This window comes from Protomyctophum parallelum, assembly GCF_964188405.1.
Source record: "Protomyctophum parallelum genome assembly, chromosome: 17".
Classification (NCBI taxonomy): domain Eukaryota; kingdom Metazoa; phylum Chordata; class Actinopteri; order Myctophiformes; family Myctophidae; genus Protomyctophum; species Protomyctophum parallelum.
Window position 1 is genome coordinate 10,975,647 of NC_139719.1, and position 19,328 is coordinate 10,994,974.

The 19,328-nt window shown below is 44.0% G+C and overlaps 1 protein-coding gene across 2 annotated transcripts in view; it reads left to right on the forward strand.

Annotated features, from left to right (window-relative positions):
* Positions 1-19,328, forward strand: part of LOC310875132 (uncharacterized protein) — an 81,987-nt gene that overhangs the window by 49,650 nt on the left and 13,009 nt on the right. For both annotated transcript variants that reach the window (XM_083788244.1, XM_083788243.1), the window contains exon 12: positions 13,548-13,591. In XM_083788244.1, the coding sequence (XP_083644370.1) occupies positions 13,548-13,591 (44 nt within the window). The remainder of the gene's footprint in view (positions 1-13,547; positions 13,592-19,328) is intronic.

The following is a 19,328-nucleotide window of genomic DNA, read 5'->3' on the forward strand; positions in this document are numbered from 1 at the left end:
GGGTTCGAATCCATTGTGGTGCATTTGGCATTGTCAAGAGTCTACACAACACGAGCACAGTTGGTTGTGGGAGGGAAGGTGCATTGGTCGTTTGCACATACTACTACGGGCTGGGGCATCGCCTGTCAGCGGGGAGAGGAGTATAGGACAAAAGCTCCACGTCCTCCCGGTTGGGGCTCCTCGATGGCAGGTACGTCCGTAGGATACGACGCCATAGTGACAACACAGAAATGTGTGTGGGGAGGAATCAATTGGCATAACGTGAAATAGGGGTTAAAAAAAGAAAGAATCGGCTAGTCTAAAAAAACTATGTGTCCAATCGTCTATGAGAGCCTTAGTTAAGAAAAGTGTAGAACACGTGAAGATATTTCTATTATCATAATCATGTCCAGTATTGTTGTCAGTTTTGTTTGTGCGCATAATGAGTAGTGACAAATAATCCCTCTTGATCTGATCATGTTGATGCAGTCCTCATGTATCCAGTGGTGGAAAGTAACTAAGTACATTTACTTAAGTACTGTATTTAATGTACTTAAGTACAATTTTGAGTTATTTGTACTTTACTTGAGTATTTCCAATTTCCAATACTTTTACTACTACTCCACTACATCTCAGATGCAAAAGTTGTACTTTCACTCCACTACATTTATTTGGAAACTTTAGTTACTAGTTACTTTGTAGATTTTGAGTATATTATTACATAACAATATTTGTCACGCACTTGAAAACTTGAAATTAGACCTTCTGCATATTGAGTGGCCCTTTAAGCCTCTGCAATATGTTGCAGCTTGACTCTGAGGGACAGTGAACACAGGGGGAGTGCTGCTGAACCCTATCAAGCTCAAACAGAAATCAGCTGCCTGGCAGTCTGGAAAGTAATGTGTGTGACTTGGCATCCCCATAGTGACTCTTTCTCTTGTCTCTCTTTCTTCAAATCTCTCTCACGTCCCTCTCCCTCCCTCCCGCTCTCTCTCTCTCTCTCTCCTTAATAATTTACTCTCGTCGTGCCCGCTGGCCTATAGTGGTCCAGGCGCATGCCACATATAGGCTTTGGCCTGACAGCGCGTCGCGTGTTCGAGTCCCGTTCATGACGACCTTTGCTGCGTGTCGCTCCCCTGCCTCTTCCTCTGTCAAATATTGCTTCCTTTCTTCATCTCCTTGTTTACCTATTTGTGTTTCCTATTATTAATCTGTTATTCTCTCTCTGTCTCTGTCTTCATAATGAGTAAACCCACTGATATTGTTTTCCATTACCACCACAATTATAATGGAGTAATCTCTGGAATAGGCTGTGCAGAGGTACTATGGTGCCGTGCTTTTCAGCACACCGTGCCACCCTGTCCACGTTCAGAACATTTTCTTCGTACCACATTCTCAAATGCTTGTTCACTTTGATGCTTTGTGGCCGTGTGTTTTACTTTTAAATAGTCAGACATGTATAGCTTGCTGTATAATATTTTTAACTTTTTTATCTGCACATTACCTTATGAACGCAGCTGCATTTGCATTCCAAATATGGTAATCAAATAAGGTCACCTGTGTTCACTCATCCCCTTCATATGACTTGCCACGAGCTAATGTCACATAGTGGTAGATTTAAGGCCAAAAATAGAAGTTTATATAATGTAATAGCTAATGTACATTATCTATGCTTCCCACGTAAAACTATTGGCAAAACTGAGTTTGGTACTCAGTACAGTACACAGTAATTATGTGTGCCCATCTAGAGCTATAACCTAATCTAGAGCTTTAGTATTATGTTTGTCACAGGCTTTTCATAATGATGTCATCGTCAACTATATGTACACTACTAGGGGACGTGTTATCACTCAGCAGAACGGCAACAGGCTATGAGTGGCCTTCAATTTTCCCCTCGCAGAAATGGAATGTTGTTGCTGTCGTTGCAGAAAGTAACCTTGTATACGGCAGTGTTGTTTTTGGCAGCACATTTCTATTTTAGTTTTAGTCGTTGTCTCTTGAATAGTTTTCACTTAGTTTTAGTCACATTTTCACCTGGAATGTTCTAGTGTTTAGTCTAGTTTTAGTCGACTAAATGTCATACGATTTTAGTCGACTAAATCTACAGTTGATTTAGTCGACTAAAATGTGTTTTGACAGGCCTTGATGTCGTTGTAATGACATATTTTGTTGCAAGATTGTAGATCTGCTATTTTCAGCATGCAACCCAGCATAAAACTGGATCTCTTGTCCACTAGTCCCTTCCTAACATTTTAGTCTAGTTTTTATTTGTTGACGAAATTGTCAGTGTATTTAGTCTTAGTTTTAGTCATCATAGATTAGTTTTTATTTAGTTTTTATTTAGTTTTAGTCAGTGAAAAAAGGTAGTCGACGAACATATTTCGTCTTAGTTTTAGTCGACGAAAACAACACTGGTATACGGAAAATGGTGAAAAGAACCGTCCGGTGTCCCAATTGATCCAGTGTTATTATTCAGTCACACAAGCTCTTGTTAAAAGACCACTTCACCTCTTTCCAACCTATCTTCATATAATTGGTCCTCACTAATGTTCATGGTAAAATAGCACAATTTCAAAACAACAAAGACAGAAACTTGGAATCATATACGAAAGACGATAATACAAATCACTTTTGTTTAATTGAAAGTTACACACACAATAACTTGAAGTGACACAGATTACTGTGCAGTCTAAGCCAACTTCAACTTTATTCTCTCACCACAGGTTCACAGGTCTAAAAAAAGTGGGTGAAATTGTGTACACAGACTGCTGTACAGACATAACCTGGTTTATCCAAAGCCCATGACAATTAAGTTTGTCCGGGAAAGTGAAATGTTCAGACGACTGAAACATAATACACAAAATGTTACACGTTAATAATGTTAATACACAAGTTGTGGGGGAAGTACCGGGAGCTGATGGTAGGTGTGGCGCTCCACCTCAGCAATACATCTCCCAGAGATCTTGCACATTGCAACGGGGACAGACTCCCGCGTGTTGCCGGCTGATACCGACAATAAGCCACTCCCGACCTACTTCTTCCACTTCTACTTCTTAAATCAATGGAAATCATAATCAGAAAATAGAAGGTCTCCCCAGGTTGGCAGAGGAAGTGTAGCGCCCCGGGATTACATTAGATAATTGGGCAATAAAAATGTAAAAGAAAAATATATATATGCTGCTGCAATCCTTGTCCTGTCGCGTCACTTTCAGCAGGGAACCGTAATGTTTTTCAATACACAGTTTTTGATTTACGTGTGTGAACCCTCTGCTAAAGCTAAAGGCTTATTCAGTACTATACAGGCTGAGTGTGTTTGTTGTGTTAAGGATCATGTATAAATCATAAATCACTGCACAGACTTTGGCTTTGACACTGGCATGTACTCTATTGAATAGAGTACATGCCAGTGTCAAAGCCAAAGTCTGCGCCCGGGAATATAAAACATAGTCTCATATTCATCACAATAGTCTATTGTCTATTGAATATAAGACCATATGTTTTATATTCCGGGTCGTATTATAATCGGGGACTAGACTATTTGACATTCAATGTTCTTTTTCCACAAATGAGTCTCGAAAAATGGGGGTCGTCTTATGATCAGAGTCGTCTTATATTCGGCACAATATATAGAGGCCAACTTTGATAAAATAAGGTGTTGTCATTATACTCTAAAAGATATCGGATAAGAGCATCTCGCAAATGGCATAAGTTATATTACTAATAACACGCTATTTGGACAGAATGTTGTCATTGTTGTTGTAACAGCGCAAGCCAGCTTTTAAGCCTACAGTATCTTCTCCCCATTATCATTTTGACTAGAAAACATAGATTCTATTGTTATCTCAGTATACGCCACATAGTTCGACTTTTTGGTCCAAGCTGGTGAATTGCTGCAAACCTCATTGTAAGGTGACAAGTCACCCCATCTCATTCTCTCTCTCTCTCTCTCTCTCTCTCTCTCTCTCTCTCTCTCTCTCTCTCTCTCTCTGCTTCTTGCACAGCTTGAAGTGTAAGCTAATGATGCGCTGAAGTAGGTCACCAGCCACACACCAAGAGAACAAATTCTGCTGGAATGAAAAATGTAAAATGTTGTGCAGCTCAATCACACATGTGGGCCGCACACCCCGCAAACAGTAATTATGCGTATTGATGTTATCGGTTGTGCTGAGGGATGGACTGGTGGTCTGGCGCACTGGGAGAAAAGATGGAGGATTTTGGACACCTGATTCACTCTTGTGAGATGGAGGAGAATACATCAGCCTTTGCGTTTGTCCCCGATGTTGACCCAGTCCGACCACAAGAAATTGGCGCTTTGGAGCATTTAGCCGGCTCCGTACTGATACGCCTTGTGCCAGCACTTGCCAGCTTGTCTGGACACAGACAACCAGGTCATGCCTGAAGAAAGGAGAGATTTAGGGGTCCTACCATTAAACACATTTTGTATGTTATTTAAATAGTCCTGAGAAAAGGTGCTGCTATTTCTAACAAAATGACTGTGAAACAATTGCTACTATTTCTTTAAAAAAAAAAGAAGCTTTATACCCCCTCCAACTGTATACTTTCCCCATTTTCAACTGTTTTTATCATATTTTGACACATGCTTTGGCAAACGTATGTTTTCTCACGTGCCAATAAAGCTCCTTTGAATTGAAAACTGGACAGACAGACAGACAGACAGACAGACAGACAGACAGACAGACAGACAGACAGACAGACAGACAGACAGACAGACAGACACAAAGAGAGAGACAGACAGACAGACAGACAGACAGGGTGTGGATGCTGAGGAGGTCCACAGAGGCCTGTGCTCCCCTTGCTCCCTAAGCTGTCTCAGAGTTTAACATGACGAGGGAAGGAGAAGAGAGAGAGAAAGAGAGAAAGACAAGAGAGAACGCCAAAATAAAACTGAGCTGGGCCTGCTGGCAGTGGTGGGAGTACTGTACTCACATTCTTTACTGTAAAAGTTTGAATACTGCAATATTGAAATACTCTGTTAAAGGAGAATTCCATACTAAAAGGCTTTCTTACCTTTCTTTGTAGTTGTTACGTCCCCACCAAAGAGGTCCAGGTGTTATTTTGTGCAAAAGCTCCTTATTGGCTATTTCCCCTACTATAAGCCCTAAATGAATTGCATTGAATTGAATGGGAATTGAATGGGGCTATGGGGTGTTGTGCTAATTCGCTTATTTCCATCGCTCAAAATTATAATTTCTTTGTATATATCCTCTCTTCATAATGTAAATAATATCCCAAGCGGCACACTTTACTACTTCTTTCGATGGAAATAAGCGAACTAGCATAACACCCCATAGCCCCATTCAATTCCCATTCAATGCAATGCAATTCATTGAGGGCTTATGGTAGGGAAAACAGCCAATAAGGAGTTTTTGCACAAAAAAACACCTGTACCTCTTTGGTGGGGACGTAACAACTACAAAGAAAGGTAAGAAAGATAAGAAAGCATTCTAGCATGGAATTCTCCTTTAAATGGTAAATGTACATAGCGCCTTTATCCAAGGCGCTTTACAGACAGACAGATAGACAGACAGACAGACTGCGCATGTCCCTGATATGTGCAGATCACATGTGTATTGCACTTACGGCTGGCAGCTGTCGTAAAATCACAAGCGCAATTTGCATTGTTCCACGCCCCATTTCACGGCATACAAAGCAACAGGAAATATCTAACTTTGGGTGAAAAACGTTATAAACTGCAAAATGCACAAATCTCCAAGTTTACAACGTGGTGCTCCGTGATGCACCACACCGCATGAACTGACTATACTCTCACGTAAATGAGAAAGAAGTTAATTTATATAGAATTAACCTCACGACCAAAGGCTAATAAAACTTGGAATGGACGTTATATAAGCCCTTTCTACTGAGAAACTGCTCACTTACACTTAGATTTTCAATCTACGAGAGTCTAAGCCTTAGACTCTCGTAGATGGAAAATGTCGAATCGATTAGCCTTAGACTCTAAGGCTTCAAAGAAGTGTTTCAGTCCCGTAAGTGGCTGAACGCCATTTCCCCGTCTTCGTTTACTTCTTGTTTACATCTTGTTTACATCTTCTTGTGTACAGAATCGGCCACTTACGGGATTAAAACACTTCTTTATTGAAAACTATGGACTAATGCATTGCACAAGCACCCTGCAGGCCTCTCTAACATTTGGGGCATCAGGGTAAGCACCTTATGTTTTGCATTTGTACATGTTCAGAGCCCTATACGGTACCAGCTGGTGTCCGTCCCCCTGCTCAGGGAAATGAAGCCTCAGACTCTTGTAGATTGAAAATCGATAAAGTTCATCTACGATAGAGAGTCTAAATCTTAGGCTAACGGTAGCCGGGTTAAAAGGATGACGCCGTTTTGATCAGAGCTTGATTGATTACTGAGGTGATTCAGTCCTTTGGATACACATCCTCCACTAGTCCCACTAGCCGACATCGGAATTGGTAATGGAGTAATGGACACATGATTTCATACATACCAGAACTTTATTGATTACTGAGGGGAAATATTTTGGATTCATCACTTTCCTATGTTAGAAAAGATAGATTTCATCCACTGTTTCCTCATCAAATGGTAAGACTTATTTATTATGTGTGGCATTCATGTGATCAATATACAGTAGCCTATACAGTATTACACATTACTAGCAAGACAATGGGGGTGCATTTGTCCAGCGACTGCGAGGCAGAGACATTAAGGCATGATAGTCGGAGGAGAGCTGGCTCGAGAGCTGCCCGCCGACACTTGCAAACATGCTGAGCGACCTAATACTTAAATAATGTGGTCTGCAGTCTGCAGGGGTTATAAATGTCCTCGAAGTCACGCATTCAACAAGCTTTCAACCTGGCATTCAGTGCCAGGGGGGGGGGGGAACCTGGCATTACTCAAAGGGACCCGTGCGTGCCCCCCACTAGCCCCCCGTTCCGGTTTTCTCCATTTGACTGGTTTCTCTATTTTACTGTAACATAACTGACTGATTGTGATGCAGTCAGTGTATACACAGCAGAGTCCAATTTCATTTTAGGAGCGATGGCCGTGGCTCATGCGCTCCTAAGAATTCATTAAACGCTAAAAACCCTAATCATCAGTGGTACTCAAATGCCGACTGAAGGAACAGGGCACATTTTGTTTGAGAAATGATGCTGGTGCACTTTTTATTTATTTATTAATTTTTGTAGGCCTAATGTTTTATTCATAGTTGAATATAGCAGTCCTGCTGAATGCAAAGTTCAGTGCAGGCCGTGTTGTTGCTTTGTGTGTGTGTGTGTGTGTGTGTGTGTGTGTGTGTGTGTGCGCGTGTGTGCGTGTGTGTCCATACATGCGCGTGCCATAGGTGACCTTTTGTATATCTACAGGTGTCTGTCCGTGTGTGTGTGTGTGTGTGTGTGTTACTTACACACACACACACACACACACACACACACACACATTCTTGCCATCTCACACACTTCTAACGATGGGCTCTCCCATCTCAATATCAAGACAGCCACTGAATGCTAATTGGCATTCAAAGTATATTTTCAAACGCGTGTTTGTGTGTGGCTAAGTGCATGTGTGCACACACTATTGTGTCCACGTCAGCATGTGTCTGTGTATGTGTGCATGGAGAAAGCAGTTGGTAGACTGTGATTCGCTGCCGAGTGACTGGAGGAGGGAGGGAGGTACGCGTTGACAGAGCGAGCGAGCGAGAGAGAGAGAGAGAGAGCACCGTCCCTATCCGCTTCATTTCTCACTGCGATTCAGCCAGCCTGCTCTCTCTCCTCTTCCCTCCTCTCCTTTTTCCGCAGCAGCAGACCGAAAAAGCCAGAAAAAGCACTGTGTCGCGAGGGACAAATGAGAATCATCAGCGAACAAGCGGAAAAGAGAACGGAACGAGCCTTGAAATACACCGGCGGGGGGGCGGGGGACCGGCTTTATCCCTCCACTCGCGTCCACCCACAGCCACCGTGCAGTGCAACGGGAAGGGATTCAAAACACCAGTGACAGGGGATGATCAGGAGAAGCGCCGGTGGAGAGAGATACTGAAAGAAGTGCACCTCAGTGCGTACACGGGCGCGGGGGACGAAGGAGAAGGAGTGTAAGCGATGACGAGGGACCGGTCCACGTAGACGGGGGCGAAGAAGTGATGGACTTTTATCTGTAAAGGAGAAGTGGTGATCTGACAGCCGTCATCACTATGACTGGTATCCATTTTAAAAGCAGAAGCAACAGGATTGCTCTTTGTTGAGCCAGACTGAATCCCCGGCTTCTTAACCTCGACACCTGTGTTGTGCGCCGACTGTGCTTCTTTTATCTCCCGCCGCCGCCGCCCGCAAATGCTTGCTGGGCAATTTCGTCATTTCTGCGTTCGTTCGGCAAATTTGATTTGTTTTTATTGCGGCGGCCTTGTGACGTGACAGTACTTTTTGGAGTTCCCTGCTCCCTAAGTAGCAAACTGGTCATCCATCCTTCTCTCTCTCTCTCTCACATTCATTATCAGTGTCTCTCTGAGCGTGTGTTCATGTGGTTCATGTTTTGGGGCTTGTGCCAAAGAGTCTTGAGTCGGCCTGTGCCTTTTTGTGGATCCTAATTTCCGCCCTAGTTGCACCCAGCTGGCTCACGCCGGACGTCTGTTTACGCCACTGCAAGTACAGGGTACCCACTGTGAGCTGTGTGCTGTCAGTGTATGCATGATTTACTTCTCTGTGTACCCACTGGTTATCACACAAAAAGAAGTTGCCAGCTGGAAAGGTGCCACGTACCTCAGGAGTAACTTGGCTAGCATCGATTGAAACACGCCTGACCACCTCACTTAAACGACAGTTTGGAAGAGGAAGTGGCGTTTTCATTGCTGGCCTCCCATGTCTTTAGAGTGTAGGTCTATAGAACACCTGTGCCTTCACACTGGAAGAAGAAGACGCCTCTGGAATAATCCTGAAACGGAGAGGACATAACCGCCACCAACAACCCAGCCTTCACCTGTGGAAGAGAGCCCTATAAAAACAACAGTCTAAATCAGCCAACGCCGTGAGGTCTAGGTCTCAGTGAAGCAGTGGCCGTCATTTCTGTCCATGTATAATACATTGTGCGTCAGATCAATTATTCAGAGGCGTGTGGGCACTCTGGTGCTGATGCCCGGAGCGTGTTGATCGGGACATTCAGGAGGGTCACAGTGCAGGTTTGATGCCTGCTGACAAGTCCTGTGGCACCACTGACTCACCAACTGATTTACTGGCCGACCCGTGCAGATGATTTCCTGCTAACCCAACAACAGCTTTCTGTGACGGTGACGGCACACTCCCATTGCTGTCTTCTGGTCAACCACTTCAATGCTTCTCTTAACTATGACCTGTGAACTGTGTGGGGACGGTGCCAGCCATTGGAGAGCACCCGGGTTCGATTAACTGCCTTTTTGCCACACTATTTTTACTTATTGGATGAAGCTGCCTTTCATTTCTGTGGTCATTTCCCGAGAGTGAAAACACTGAAGCTATATTGTTTGGTGGACTGTGAATGAAGTGAGTGTCCGTCATATCGTCCAAAAAGGTCATATACAGTATACTTCTGACACAGTAGTGTCCTCTCCTAACATGATTGGTGTCAACAGCCTGCACTCGTCCGGTCGCCTCCGCTCGCGCTCCCTCTGCTCTGTGCGCTACGGACGGGAATTCCGGATGATGGACCCTTTCCGGTATCCCAGAACCCCGCGCTCCCGCTCGCTCAAGCCCCTGGTGTTCCCAGACCTGCTGGGCAAGGCCCAGGATGGACAGAACCACCCACAGGCTGTTAAGAGGAGGAAGGTAAAAACATGTAACAGAATATACAAATCATAAAGGAATCCAACTGAATTGGGAATTTAAGTTGTTTCATCAGCTTATCATAATACAGTAGCTTATATAGAAAAACAGCAACTGGCAGGGAACTGTCAATACTATTGTACATAATCACCCAAAGCCAGAGACAAATTGATTTTCACCACTTGGATTTTATAGGTCAATATGACATCCAGCGTGTTATTGACCTAATGGGCTGCTGTCCTTTGTTGATTTCTGAAGATGGTCGATTGTTTTTTTGCATTATGAACATTTGCATTTAGAACACTGATGTTTGTCAGATGAAATGGCCGTTTCAGTTCTGTATACAACACAATGCGGTGAACATCCGTGAAACATTCCACGCATTATCATTGTTGGGTGAAAAGCACTTGTTGCGTTCAGTGTGGTTCTGCTGGCAAGCCATGCCATTATTAGGCTGTTGCTGGATTTAGAACCATCTACATTTCTTGTATGCACTATTATATTGTGCTTATTAATTTGTGAGTTACCAGAATGATTGGTGGAGCCGATTAGGCCAAACCACGACTTGGTGATGTTTTCTGTAAGGCCTCCACTCAAGTCTTTTGGCCCACATTTGCTGTGCTTTGTGTAACAGCGATAAAGCTAATAAGTGGAGCTAAACAATATACATCCTTGTCTCAATGAGACCTGAGGCCAAATGAGTTTGATTGATGATGCGATACAAACACCTCCCTCCCTATACCTCTGTCACCAGCCCTCCTAGCTTCCTCTTATCTAGCTTCCTGTTTTAGTTAGATTTGAACTTGATTTCGACCTTGTTCACTGGGTTTTAAGAGGTCAAATCTGACTCAAGTGAGGAACAAATGTAATCTTGTCCGATAAGCTTTGATGGCTGTGAGATGTATGAATGCATACAGATGAGACTTGCCTTTTGTTAGTAAAGATCACTCGCCATGAAAACAATATTTCAAATATGGTCCATTGTCCTTGCAGTGTCTTTGTTCTGACAACAGTATAACAGTCAACAGAAAGCAGGCTAGGTACAGTCTAGACTCCTAGCTTATTAGTGTATGTTGTTTTATAGATTCTGATGGATTCCTTTATTTCCACGGCCAGTGCCTGTAGCCAGAGTCCATGGCCTCTCCATCTCTGGCCGATCAATACACCCTTAATGGCCTACAAATTATCACTGTGAAGATTTAATGACAAGCATGTGTGTGCTACAAAATCGTCGTATGATGAATGGAGACAAAAACCGACCTACCTACCTTGTAGATCAGCTATTATTGAAATTACTATGATTACTACTATAATAATTACAGATTACTGTGAAAACCTGCAAAACCCGTCCGTCGCTCCGTCACTCACGCCTCCATATGTGGTTGTCAGTCTATCACGCCTCGTGACATCACGCCTCATGACAGTCTCCATATATGGCTGTTTCCATATATGAAGATATATATCTTTTGTCGTTTTTTTTTACAGTAAATTTTTTTGAACGTTTTGGTGTGTAATTACATGTCTGAAAGTTGTTAAAACTGGACGTGTCTTGTATCCTGGGAACTGAGCCGGTATATCTATTCTGTCTTGACGGTTAATATTCACGAACAGCCGAGCTGGGAACACTTCAGGTTTTACATGCGAACATTTTCTGAGCTTTAAATTCAGCACAGGCTGGATATGAATATTCACGATCCCAACTGTTTTGGGTTAGTCCCACTTTATGAGAGAACTTTGCATATGAACTAGATTAGACACTCGTCGTCCGGGCCATGATGAATCCAAATGTAATTTGACTCTGGAAAGGAAAATCTCAATCGCAAAATCACAGTATCACCTTTGGAACACGTGAAGAGGCAGCAGAGAAGTGTGAACCATCTGCGGTAGCTCCTTAACAGCGTAATAAGGAAGAGAGTGCTTTTGATTGGGGACTAGGCTTCTCTCCCTAAACGTCTATTTGTGGTCACTCACAGTAATGGAGACAGACTCCCACTGTGTACAGTAGGAAGCATTTCTAATTCTAACCAACATTAGCACAGTGAATGAGGTGAATAGTGAGGCTCAAGTGTCCTCTCCATCACCTCTGATGTCATGGTTGTCTGTCAGGACTTGTCCCCAAGCCTTCATCTGTATCAGGGACCCCCCCCCCCCCCCCCCATCTCCTCTGATGGCTTAATGCTCTCCTCCCCCTTCACCATCAGCTTTATCTGAGGCTCATATTCGGTCATTAGATTATGAAAGATCCGTCGGGAGTGAAAACGGAGGGGGAGTGAAATTTCACACATTTTGTCATTATTATTATTTTATCTCCGTTCGGTTGCTGGCTGTTCCCAATCCGACATACATCCATACGTTCGTTACTGTTACAGTGGGTGCAGTACCTGGTGACATTTGACACAAGCATACACAAGTACCATAAGTAACGTATGAAAGTATGAATGCAGCCAGGCACTGTATCGCATTCAACCAGCACCGATTTGGAGCAAGAAGCGTCTAAACGGCTTGGCTTGTCATTACAGATTCTGTGGTGGTTGAAACCGTGTCTCCCATAAGCCTGTTGCGGCTCTTGGAGTCAGGATGGAGCAGAGCAGCATGTGATGCCAAATGGCTGGGCTTCTTCATATCCCCCTATCGCCTTTTTTCTTCCCGAGGCGTCCGTTTCACTGGACATGGCCACCGGGGAAACTGTACACATATACATAGCGTACACAGTACAATCTTTAAGTGTCATAATTTCACTCAATTCCGAATTCAAAATGGACAAATGAAGACAGAGGATTTTACCATGTACTTGCAGGTGCTACCTCACTAGCAGTGATAGTCATCTGTTTGTACACCCCTTTAAGAATTACAAAGTTAGTTGAGTTCTCGCTTGTTTTACATGATGGCATGATGACCAGCCAGCAAAACTACAAGAGCTTGATTTCACAGATGAGAATATGCAGCTTAATAGGATACAAGCGCACGAGTGACGAGCATTTGGATCTCATCTGTTTTTACTTGTTTAGTTCTTACCGTAGTCTCATGCATTGATGTAGTTGTAGTTTAGTTTTTACCGTAGTCTCATGCATTGATGTAGTTGTAGTTTAGTTCTTACCGTAGTCTCATGCATTGATGTAGTTGTAGTTTAGTTCTTACCGTAGTCTCATGCATTGAAGTAGTTGTAGTTTAGTTCTTACCTTAGTCTCATTCATTGATGTAGTTGTAGTTTAGTTCTTACCGTAGTCTCATTCATTGATGTAGTTGTAGTTTAGTTCTTACCGTAGTCTCATTCATTGATGTAGTTGTAGTTTAGTTCTTACCGTAGTCTCATGCATTGATGTAGTTGTAGTTTAGTTCTTACCGTAGTCTCATGCATTGATGTAGTTGTAGTTTAGTTCTTACCGTAGTCTCATGCATTGATGTAGTTGTAGTTTTACCTCATTGAGTCTATACTGCAGTGTCACAATTATTTATTGGATGGTTGGTTGGTTGATTGATTTTTTTTCCGTCTGTATGTGTATCCATTGATTGCCCGTCCGATAGGTCAATATGAAAGTGATGGATTGTTGGCTGACATATTGTATCGGATGGATGGATTGATTGGATGAGAAAATGAAGATGGTAAATTGAGATTAAAGTTGTTGCACATAGAATGACCACCACAATTGACAAACCCAACCCCCTCCCTTCCCCCCCTCCGCCGTTCAATTATCACGAATCACCTTGTGAGGTTACGTAAATCTGTTGGATATTTGTCACTGTCATCAAACGACATGTCTTTCTGGTTTGTCTCCACAGGCCCTGTACAACTCAATCAAGAATCAGAAACTGCAGTGGACGATGTGAGTATCTCCTTAACATCGGGATGATATCAAGGGGTCAAAAACTAATGCACACACAACGACACACACACACACACACACACACACACACACACACACACACACACACACACACACACACACACACACACACAACACACACACACACACACACACACACACAGACACACACAAACATGCACACGCATGCACACACACACACACACACACACACACACACACACACACACACACACAGAGGGAGAGAGAGAGACTACAGTTTGACGGTACCCCTTCTTCCTCTGTGTCTCACTCACGTTCGCTCACACATGGCTGTCAAACACACACACACACACACACACACACACACACACACACACACACACACACACACACACACACGTCTGTAGAAGGGCACACATGGTATTGATTAGCTTGTTAGAGTCCTTATTAATGACGCTGAGTGTTGTCTGGCTTGTGATGATGCTAACATTACTGTGTCAAGGGTGTCTATTCTGGAGGATGGAGGATTCGCGATGCCTGCGAGATGCCAATTAAGTCACTGGCTTTCCAAGCTTTGTTGCCATAGTTACGTCACCATGGTTACGAGTCCGTAGCTACCGCATCGGCTCCTGCCTCCCCGGATTCTCTCCATAGTGCAAACACTCAGACAAACACATGCACGCATGCACGCATGCACACATGTGCAAACCACAATCGTCAGAGTTCACACACGCACGCACGCACGCGCACACACACACACACACAGAATCATATAGACGGTAAGACACATGTACACAAATGTACATACTGTAGAATGTGTATTGGGTATTGCAGAGAGAGAGAGAGAGAGAGAGAGAGAGAGAGAGAGAGAGAGAGAGAGAGAGAGAGAGAGAGAGAGAGAGAGAGAGAGAGAGAGAGAGAGAGAGAGAGAGAGAGAGAGAGAGAGAGAGAGAGAGAGAGAGAGAGAGAGAGAGAGAGAGAGAGAGAGAGAGAGAGAGAGAGAGAGAGAGAGAGAGAGAGATCTACACAATGCATGATCCTGAAAATTGGTTTTGTTAAAGTAACCCTCAGGATATTACTGTGCAATGTGCAAATACAGTACCTGCATTCCAGTACAATGGTGTGACCACAGCCTCCCACTACTTCACCCAAAAATAGAAGCAGCACCCCCAGAGCAGGGCTGAGGGGTGGAGGGGGTGGGGCTGGAGGGGGGGGATAACAATACTGGTTGGAGGAACGGATCGAGGACTGGATATTCAGAGAAAGAGAGAGAGGGAGAGAGAGGGCGATCCACTTCAAACTGAAGTAATAACAGCTATTCAAACACTGCTGGCATGAACAACACAACCACGCATCACAACTACAAGCACACGAATCCTGAACACAGCCACACATCATCATCACACATACACACAAGAACGCTGAACACACACACACACACACACACACACACACACACACACACACACACACACACACACACACACACACACACACACACACACACAACCACCTAACCTACTGTGCACAAGAAAGAACCCTGCAACGGAGGGTCTTTTTTTTTTTAAGGCACATAAACGCCGTCCCCATCAAATATATCTGTTGAAATGCACTATAGGGAAAATGTACCAAATCTGTCATTGCTTTTTGTCAAGAGGTCAAATTAGTGAGCAGCAGCACAGACATTGAAAGGGAGACACAGACTTACAGGTTTTGGGTCTCTGCGAGTTGCTTGTTTTTAGCTTGATTATTTTGTAGGGGAGCTAGCCCCTCCTATATGACCAGCTTTGGGTCTTTTTGTGTACCCCATAGCGATGATTTGATTGGCTGAGCACCCCATAGCGATGATTTGATTGGCTGAGCAAAGTACGTATCGGGGGTAAAAAGGTGAGGACAGAAAAGTGAAGACGGAAAAAGTGAGGACGCAAATTGCGATTGGCCGGAATGAGAAGATGTATGATGATTTATGATGATAAGAGCGCCCCTCACTTCACACGCGTGTGATTTTTTTTAAATCCCCCCCCTTGGTTTCTATGGTTTCTCAATGTTTTAAATATCTGGGCAGAAAGGTCTACATTGTTGCTTTTAATGGAATTTGTCTGTCTGTCTGTATAGGCTTTCTCTGATGAAAAACAGTGCTATAGAATAGATGCTATTTCACTTCACACCCCCACAGAGGGATTCTGGTCATTTTCCCCCGGTGCACCCACATGTTCTGCACCACACACACACACACACACACACACACACACACACACACACACACACACACACACACACACACACACACACACACACACACACACACACACACACACACTACAGCCAGATGCAGAAACATACTAATGGAAGGACAGTTTGAGAGGAGAGATAGAAACAGGATAGGAACAGAGAGAATCAACATAAAGAATAGAGATAAGAGGCATGCATGCATTGCATAGAGCATGCGGCTTGAGCGAGAGCTATTCTCCCCTCTGCTCTATTATTCTTTTTATCCTGCTAATCCTTCTCTCTTCGTCTGTCATTGGCTATACTAACCCTGTCATTCTACTGCCTGCTGGAGCCAACTTCTTCACGTTCATATCATGACGCCAACAGCTGAAACCCTTATAGGAAGCCTTATAGCAATTATATATTATTGAATGTAGTTGCAATCATCATAGTAATAAATTCAACGCTCTGTTATCTGCTTCTGCTAAGCTAGAAGTCATTAACAGAGACTGTTTCTTTTAAAATATGCATTTAGAAATATATGGCAGTGCAGATTGGATTTGTGAACATTTGTATGGATGGATGGATAGCCTCTTTCACATGACTTACAGTGTTTTGCCACTGCTGTAATGGGATAGAACTAGAGCTGGGACTCGATTAAAAAAATTAATCTAATTAATCAGAGGCTTTGTAGTTAAGTAATCTCGATTAATCGCATTTTAATCGCATATCAATATTTAACCCGAGAACAGTGAGAAACCTTTTTTTTCAAATGTTTTTGGTATCCCAGTGAATAGTGACTACGGGATTCCACTCATTTTCAACATTTTACTGTCATTAATATACCTTTGAGTTGTTGTGTGGATATAATAAGAAAGTCCCCCCCATTCTGTGTTGCCTAGAACTGGAGGTCTGAAAAAAATTCAGTAACATTATGAAGTACATCTCAGTGACATCACAAAAATGTACTTCATAATGTTACTGTTTTTTCAGACCTTCAGTTCTATAGGCAACACAGAATGGGGGGACTTTTTTATTATTTCCAGTGCACACAACTCCATAGAAAATGCGTTTTATCCCAACAGTGATATAATATATCACTGTTGGGATAAAACGCATTTTCTCCTGCCTATATTATAGGCAGGTGATATATATAGGCAGCAAGTGCCTATATAAAGTGTCTTCAGTGTGTATATGAATACTCAAATGTGCTTTACATGGCTGGGCATGAGAAAACAAATAGGCCAGTACCACTGTCCTCTCCTATAGGCCAGGAGCACTGTCCTCTCCTATAGGCCAGTACCACTGTCCTCTCCTATAGGCCAGTACCACTGTCCTCTCCTAGGCCAGTACCACTGTCCTCTCCTATAGGCCAGTACCACTGTCCTCTCCTATAGGCCAGTACCACTGTCCTCTCCTATAGGCCAGTACCACTGTCCTCTCCTATAGGCCAGTACCACTGTCCTCTCCTATAGGCCAGTACCACTGTCCTCTCCTATAGGCCAGTACCACTGTCCTCTCCTAGGCCAGTAGCACTGTCCTCTCCTAGGCCAGTAGCACTGTCCTCTCCTAGGCCAGTACCACTGTCCTCTCCTAGGCCAGTACCACTGTCCTCTCCTATAGGCCAGTACCACTGTCCTCTCCTATAGGCCAGTACCACTGTCCTCTCCTAGGCCAGTACCACTGTCCTCTCCTATAGGCCAGTACCACTGTCCTCTCCTATAGGCCAGTACCACTGTCCTCTCCTATAGGCCAGTACCACTGTTCTCTCCTATAGGCCAGTACCACTGTCCTCTCCTATAGGCCTGGAGCACTGTCCTCTCCTATAGGCCAGTACCACTGTCCTCTCCTATAGGCCAGGAGCACTGTCCTCTCCTATAGGCCAGGAGCACTGTCGTCTCCTATAGGCCAGTAGCACTGTCCTCTCCTATAGGCCAGTAGCACTGTCCTCTCCTATAGGCCAGTACCACTGTCCTCTCCTATAGGCCAGTAGCACTGTCCTCTCCTAGGCCAGTACCACTGTCCTCTCCTATAGGCCAGTACCACTGTCCTCTCCTATAGGCCAGTACCACTGTCCTCTCCTATAGGCCAGTACCACTGTCCTCTCCTATAGGCCAGTAGCACTGTCCTCTCCTAGGCCAGTACCACTGTCCTCTCCTATAGGCCAGTACCACTGTCCTCTCCTAGGCCAGTACCACTGTCCTCTCCTAGGCCAGTAGCAGAGGGGCATCTTTACCTGTTCTCCCCTAGGCTATATTCATACCACTCTCCTCTCCTCCCGTTCTTACCCCTCCCCTCCTTTCCTCACCTACTCTCCTCCTCCCCTCTGCCCTACTCACCTCACTTCACCTCATCTGCCCATCTCACCTCTTCTCCTTTGTGTCGTCTCCTAGACCCTCTCCTCCTCTCCTCGCCCCCTCTCCTCTCTTACCCCTTCTCTTCTCACTTCTGCTCCGCTCCCCTCCTCCTTTCTCCTCACCTCTCCATTCCCTCTCACTCATACGCTATATTCTTCATGATGTTCATGTAAGACTAGTGTGCTTTGCCTTTATTTCTGTCTTTGTTTTCTCTGCCCCATCTTTTTTTTCTCCTCTTCTCAATCCATCCCCCCACTCTGCCTGTCCTTCTACTCTGTATGGTGTGGGATTCAGGCAGGCTAGCAGTTACCAGGCAACAGGCTAGAACACTTTGCACATCTCTCTCTCTCTCTCTCTCTCTCTCTCTCTCTCTCTCTCTCTCTCTCTCTCTCTCTCTCTCTCTCTCTGTGTGTGTCTTTCTTTGTCTCTCCCAGGCTCCTGTATAGGTTAACTGTTACGTACTGATGGTTAATCATAGTGTAGTGTAGTCCCAGAGGGGTGTGGGGCGGTGGTGGGCGTGGAGAGAGAGAGAGAGTGTGTGTGTGTATGTGTGTGCCCGCATGCCCGCGTGCATGCGCGTGTGTGTGCGCGTGCGTGCGTTCGTGTGAGTGTGGCAGCCATACCTCCATTTTCTATTTTACCGGCTGAACTTTTCCATCAGGGACCCTGGTCACGTGGCCGATATAGGACATACACAGTAAAGATCTGTGTTCTATTCATTTAACTCTGAGAGTGTACAAATACACAGTAAAGATCTGTGTTCTATTCATTTAACTCTGAGAGTGTACAAATGGACCCATAAGGCATACACAGTAAAGATCTGTGTTCTATTCATTTAACTCTGAGAGTGTACAAATGGACCCATAAGGCACCATTTGGACCCAACTGGTATAGAAAAGAATAGAATACGAAAACGAAATGGCTGGTTACTGGTTACACTGGTTATTCCTTGTTATAGTGCAGGGGATAGATAATTAAAACAAATCTCTCTTAACTGTTCCCAAAATGGAACTTGTGTTTTCATTTGGTACACACAGTCATCAAAGTTTTTTTATGATTTTTCAATAAAGCAATTCACATGACAAACACAACTAGCAGTAAAAAATAAAAAATAAACCCCGGACAACACCCCTCCACACTCTGTTGTTGACACTCGTGATTACGTCATGTATAGATACAAATTGCTA